This window comes from Helicoverpa armigera, chromosome 1, assembly GCF_030705265.1.
Source record: "Helicoverpa armigera isolate CAAS_96S chromosome 1, ASM3070526v1, whole genome shotgun sequence".
NCBI classification, from domain to species: Eukaryota; Metazoa; Arthropoda; class Insecta; order Lepidoptera; family Noctuidae; genus Helicoverpa; species Helicoverpa armigera.
Window position 1 is genome coordinate 12,813,038 of NC_087120.1, and position 7,398 is coordinate 12,820,435.

Here is a 7,398-nt window from a genome sequence, read left to right on the forward strand (position 1 = left end):
AATATAGAACCTTTTTTTCTATTTAACTAAACGGTAGGCTCGCGGAAGCTCACAGTTAACAAAAGTTGAGTGACACATACAATTAACGTTCATAGGTCTTTGCATTATATCATATGTGTCAAAGTGCAACCGCATCGGAGACCTTCGACTGAGGCCATTATTAGCTCTTCAATGTCTTTACCATTTAATCATATTTAAGGAAAAAAATACCACCTCATTTCTTTTAATTTCTGAAAACTTAAAAGCTCATCTCCCACTACAAGTCCATTCTTAGCTCAGCTTGACATGTGACGTATAAAATCTCTTTCTTGATGCTAGACGTATCAAGTAACTAAGATTTTTTCATTGTCTGTAATTTAATGGACAACACCGCCAGACAAATACGTCACCACTAAAAATAAAAGGCGAACCATCTGATGAAAGTAATTTATTATTACAAAAGCTTTCGCCGAAAATATCGGAGTTGGGTGAAAAAACATATTTAAGGCATAGTTCATTGTTTCGCATGAACCCGTTGACATAACCTTGTAGGTTCAACATAGGCGGTATGGACGGACGAGATCTTCTCGCGCAGGTATTTAAGAGTCGGTCCGCAGAGTGAGGCGACACTTACCTCATCACCGGTTGGAAGAGTCGGTAAGACAAGATCGCACCGCTCAACATGAAGGTTACCTGGGTACGTACCATAGACATTATTTTTTTTACCTAAAAATCGATAATTCGAATTCCACATTTGAACAGTATTCGTTAATTTTAATTACAGTTAGTAAAAAGTGTTTGATATGTAACTAAGTGTAAAAAAAATGTAGAGCTTTGTTTTTTGGTTCATAACTAATTATTTCGTGACTTTATTTAAACGAGGGCGCGACTGAAACTTTATAAGCTTTGCGAAGTGTGTTTTTATGCATTGTGTTCAATTACTTTTATTTGTGGGGATGCCACGAATCATAATTATTAACTTAACAGCAAATTGATAAATTAACAAATTAAAATTAAGAGAAATAAGAGGGTAAAGCTTTATTTTAAAAGCTTAAAATTTAAAAAGTTTTGACCAGTTTTGTTAAATTGTTTTTCAAGTGGAGTATTTTTTGATGTCATAATTATATTAGTAACAGATAGACTAAATGTTTTTAAGTCGTTCGATTAGATTGATTTTCTTAGATTTAGTGTAGCCATTTTAATACCAATTACAGGTGCGAACAATTAAAGAAATTACTTCCTTCAAGTTATTTACTTCAAAAAATATTTTTTGAATATTATTAATGTCATAGTGAATGCGTAGGCTAGTTCATTGCTACATGTATGAACTGACGTAACATATTAACGTGATAATTAATTTCAATGCAATTCTTACTAAAATGGGATAATAAAATCTTTAAGTACACAACGTATAAAGCATAGGTATTTCAAGGTTCCTTACCATATACCAAAATAATTATCAAATGTTGCTAAGAATGTTATTAACGATCGCTTTGTTTAAAATAGGCGATGCTGTTAATACCGCTAATTAAATACCTACATTCTGAACTTTAGTTGGCCGGTATTTTTGACACTAGGGAATTAAGAAAATTCAGATACCTAGGGAGAGAGAAAAGACATCATTATTGTAAAAAATGAACATATAAAAACAGCAGCATAAATAGAATTAAAAATACTTATGTTTAACAGTTTTATCTATACTAATATTATAAAGAGGAAAACTTTGTTTGTTTGGTTGTAGTGGATAAACTCAAAAACTACTGGACCGATTTTAAATATTCTTTCACCATTAGAAAGCCATATTATCTGCGAGTAACATAGGCTATATTTTATCCCGGTGCGGGCAGTAATTAGCTCCCACGGGGCGCGGGTGAAACCGCGGGAAAACGGCTAGTTTCAAATATTTTGAAACCACTCTCTTAATCAATATAGTTACTTATAAAATCTCTAATCACCTTCTAAGCAACATTTTAACTAATCACTACTTAAATTCTTAAGTAGTGTTTAAATGTTAGTTAAGACATGCTTAAGCAACGTTTATAAGTAAGAATTTTCTTAAACAGCCCTTAAGTATTACTTATATTTAATTCACGTTTATAAGTAAGGCTGATAATACTATAATTTTCATCGCTCGCTGAAAGTATCATTGTCATCTACCTGCCAACGTACATACAACATTTTTTATAGGACAAAACGGATTTTCCTTCGGTATTTTTATATAGTTTAAATGTTAAATATGTTTTTATTATTCACCATAATCCATCAATCATTAAATAGCCTCTACGTGATTAGTTTTTTATGGATCCCAGAAGTGTGAATGACCACTTTTTGAGGTGCAATATGTTACATCATAGTGGCCTTATAATTATAGAACTCTATAATTTATGGCTTCAACGTACGATATTTATAAAAAAAGTTTTGTCGACTCGAAAAAATATTTGCACCTTAAAACTTTTTCTCGCGGGTTTAACCCGCGTCCCGGAAAAAATCTTTCCGTTCTTCAAGACTTCCTAGTGGTAGTGTAGTAGTGTTCAACTTACTAATATTTTAGGGCCATTAAAATATGGTTAAGATTTTTAACTGATATCTATGTATAGGAAAAACGATTATTGCAAAGTTTGCTAAGTAGTAGGTAAGCATTTTCTTTTGGGCACACTTTATATTAATAATACGTGGTCATACACTTGTAACGAATTTTTGTTAACCATATTGTTTTATTCTAAATTCTACAAAACAACAGCACAATTCAATGCAAAACCAATAACATCATTGGCTCTAAATAGAACTAAACAAAAATACCTATTTAGCCATATGGTGTATGAGGTGCTTTTATAAATAAATCAATTCATTCATAAACACTCAATAATAATTTACGACTGTGCAGTAACACGTAATACTTCTAAGCTACAAAAGGTGCAGGAAATAACATAATATCATTTAAATGGCAAAAAAACTGGATACAACCTTGGTGGCTAATAATAATAGTCTATAAAAATTTGATTATTTACAATTTAAACGAAGCTTCGTCATTATGCAAAAGAAGATGTCTCAAAGCGGATCTCGAATATTTTCGAACAATATTGTTTTTTATAAAATAACCTAGGTGTTTCCCGCGGTTCCACTTACATTCTGAGCGAACTTACTACCTGCATCTGGATAAAAAGTTATCACCCTTTTCCAGTTCAGCAGTTTTTTCGTAAAAGCGCGTAAGACAGATACTTTCGTATAAGGGTTTACTTTATTTCTTTATTTTTACTTAAAGATGAACTGGCAATAGATAAAAGCGATACATATCTAAGAGATCTAAGAGATCAGATCTGTATATTGCATATCTTAAATCATAATGAAAAGTCATATGCACATCTTTGGCAGTCGTCACGGGTAGTCAAAAGCTAGACCGTCTGACTACCAGTCTTACCAAGGGTTGCTCGGGTAACTGAGTTGAGGAGACCAGATAGGCAGACGCTCCATGTGCACTGGTACTCACGATCTCGAATCACAAATCGATCCTATCATTGTATGGTGTTGTGTTCCGGATCAAATATCAATAGAAAAAAACCGTGATTTATAGCTACTAGTCGCCAAAATTATTTTACCCACACATCTACGTCCTGATTAGCACTTTGTACTTAGTGGTAATATAACTTAAGCCAATAAAAAACTTATTTCTAAGAAAACCGGTAAAGTGTTGTTACACACTATGGGTTCCTTACCATTTACTATACAGAACGGGGAAAAAAGAGTTTATATATAGTGCTGTCACGATATGACGAGCTCCCTGGCAGTTCAAAAATTTTAGTTTATAAGAGTCCCCAAAAAAAAGAAAATTATTTTGTAAACTTTTCAAGCCATGATCAATATAGCAAATAGGAAAAAAATATTATTTACACCGTTTCACAGATTAAATACGGAACCCTTAAAAGTTACAAAAGTAAGATCAACTTAATTAAACGATACGAAAGAAATGATTTCTTCAAGACTCTTTTCCTGGAAAAAAGAAACAGATAAAATATTATTACTTAAGATATTGTTACTCCATACTTAAATATCAAATTATTAGCATTCCGTAACCGCAAACTTAAGGCTTCGCAGTTAATTAACATAATTTATTTCGATATCTATAAATAAATATTTTGCTGGTCGGTGGAAACTTATCATTTAATAAAAAGTATATTTTGTCAATGCGAATTATTTAAACTGTGACTCTGTGTATAAAAGAATAATCTCTCTAAATAATTAAACACCTTCTTAATATTTTTCAATTTAGTTTTTCGTGATCGTTTTAACATTTATTACTGTATAAACAGACCTTGTTAATCGCATACGATTCAATGAATCATACTACAACAATAGGTGGTTAAGAAAGAATCATATTCGTTTGCACTGTAAAATAAATGATCGTGAAAAGTGTCCTTGCGCGTAGCTAGGCGCAATGATTATGATAGCCAACGTTACAGACTCGCGTAGCAACGTATCGCGTAGTAGCGTAGCACATAGGACTAAATAGGAATTAAATACCTACAGCTATCGCCGTAGGCTCGGAAAATTTATTTTTCCTGAATGAATCTCGAGGTAACTGCCTACGCATGCCTTTGTGAAGAGGAACACAAAATAACATACCTATGAGTTACGAAACGTATGTTTCTTCCTATTAATCTTATAAAATTGTTTTCAAATTATAGATACACAATTACTTCTGTATTTTGGATGCAATTACAAAATGCAACAAACACGAATAATAATTTTATTGGTACACCAAACAAGCCGCGAATGAAAATTACAGTCATTCGTGTGTAGTTAATTGAACGACTTTTACTAGCAGTTAAATGTTGTAACAGTTAGTGGCCGTGGATGTGACCGCATGTGTGGTTCAAGTTCAATGCACCCGGCTGGCTGGCTCAGCCCAGGCGTGGTTGTTGCGCAACCATGGTCACTGCAACCATTGTACCACCGGCCGTGACCTTGCACGTACTTTCTATTCTTCCATATATCTTATCTAATACCTATACCGGTATTTTACGAGTATTATTTGTATTGATTAATCACTTTGCGTAGGTGGTAAGCCGCTGTCCAGAAAATTATGCAATGCTGTTTCCAAACGAACCGTGTAATGGGATGATTGTGAGATAACTTCTAGGTCCGCGTCCTTGGATAAAGTCAATCAATAAGAATTAGCTATGACAGTAAAACATACCACACATAGCCAAATACTTTCCTTAGACATAGAGCCTCTAAAAACAGCTTTACAAAAACTAAACAACAAGATCAATCAATCGCTTGAATAGTTTGTTTATCGCATTCCACGGCGGTGCCATCAATAAATATAACTAGATCTAGTTGCACGGGAACGCGTTCCGTATTGCAACATTTCGTGGTATTGAGTGGTCACGAAGCGACCGGTCCACGTCCGGCCAGCATCGCGGCTGCACAGGTTTACACACCACAATTAACATCAAACATATGAGCCGTGTCGACTTGACAAAGCATAACATCATCACATCCATATATACTTGTCACATAAGATAGCTAGTGTCGTTCATAAGGTAGTACCAAACAATCGTCTGCCATTCCATTATTTAAAATCTTTTTTTTTTTTGCTTCAGGTATTATTGGTGGTGGTGGGAGTGGTTTCAGCCGATGTCGGACTCGGCTATCACTACAATGTGCCACAAACTTCGTACGGAGTTCCTTCATATCAAGTCGGAGGTAACTCCGGACAGTACAGCTCTGGACAGTACAACTCTGGCTACTCAGGAAGCCACAGTGGCCACCACGGTCTAAGCTCTGGTTACCAAACTGGAGGTGTCAATGCCGGCAGCGGCTCTGGCTACTACCAAGCTGGTTCAAACAGTGGATCCCAAGTAGTTCAGCAGCCTTACCAGACCGGATACCAAACTCAATACCAGTCCTCAAGCCAGTACCAATCCTCCGCAAAGAAAAATTACCAGCAGTACTACCAGGTGCAGCAACAGCCCGCCCAAGTGTTCAAACACTTCTACGTGCACGCCGCCCCCGAAGAACCCGAAGTGGTCAAGCCTCGCGCTCCCATCGTATTGCCTGCTCCCCAGAAGCATTACAAGATCATTTTCGTAAAGGCGCCCACCGAGTCTAGCGCTCCTAATGTTATTGCTCCCGTTCAACCACAAAACGAAGAGAAAACTATTGTCTACGTTCTTGTTAAGAAGCCCGATGAGCAACCCGAAGTCGTCCTTCCCAAGATCGAACAGAAGCCCCCATCCAAGCCTGAGGTATACTTCATCAAGTACAAGAACAAGGAAGACTCCCAGGCTGTCATCAACAACATCGTCAAGGACTACAACCAGGGTCAACCTCTGACGCTGAACTCTGGCTCGGCGGAGAGCTCGTACCAGTCCGGTCTCAGCGGTGGTGTCCAATACCAGGCGCCAATTCAGCACGGAAGCTCTTCCGGCTACAGCTCGCACGGCTCAGACTCCCAGTCCTTCGGCGTGAGCTCTGCGTCCGCTAACTCCGGCAGCAGCCTGAGCGGTTCTCACATCACCAGCAGCATCTCGTCTCCGGTCACCGTCAGCAGCACGGCTTCCAGCATCGATTATGACGGAGGCGTCATCTCTACTAGTCAGGGCGTCCCCCACGAAACCTACGGAGTCCCTAAATTCAGGAACTAAATAATAAATAGGACTGTAATCTAATATACGTGTATAGATATGTTGTTTGTAATGGATACTAATAAACGTGTTACTTCCTTACGATAAATTCCTTGTTTCTTTCCTTTGTGAGAACTCAAGTCCGTAAATATCGGACTTACGCAAAACCGATCGTAATAAGGAAGCATATCTTGCTTGTTTGGTTCACCCTTACATACAAATCTGTGTATATATTTGTTCAAACCGTTCAATTTTATCGCAGTCAATTTAGCGATCAATTTTGTTGGAATTCCTACGCACAAGAAACACCAGCTGATTATTATTTATATTATTTAGTATCGGAACTAGCCCATTGCAATTGAAGTTGGCACATTATTGGCATTTTAATAGCGGGTTCATCCGCATAACTCCATAACGTTATCTTGATTGATGGCAATACGTACTTTCATTTGTGCGAGCCAGAGTCCAGAACATGGCGTACATAGTGGTTAATTTAGTTAGTAATGCGTTATGTTCCGATAGTATTTCATTCATGATGTGCATTGTTTATGAATGGAATGGTTCTATTTGGGGGCAGCGGCGCGTGATAGTTTAATATCGGGCATTAGGAGACTAGCTCGATTGAGTGGTTATTCATGGATGCAGTTTCGTGAAGCTCGCGTGGAATGCCGCGGCTCCGGGCGCCGGCGCCAGCTAAATTCCCGCGCCCGTCCATGCCGAACGCTGCGCACTCATCACTCCTGGCGCCGCACCCCAAGCTAATTGTATAGATCTATAATTATTTATTAATATG

The 7,398-nt window shown here is 37.2% G+C and overlaps 1 protein-coding gene across 1 annotated transcript; it reads left to right on the forward strand.

Moving 5' to 3' along the window:
* The first annotated feature begins 520 nt into the window (after positions 1-520).
* On the forward strand, positions 521-6,714 carry LOC110374277 (uncharacterized). Its single transcript, XM_021331934.3, has 2 exons — positions 521-676; positions 5,583-6,714. The coding sequence occupies exons 1-2, from the start codon at positions 662-664 to the stop codon at positions 6,624-6,626; spliced, it is 1,059 nt and encodes a 352-aa protein (XP_021187609.1). The 5' UTR covers positions 521-661; the 3' UTR covers positions 6,627-6,714.
* Positions 6,715-7,398: the final 684 nt, after the last annotated feature.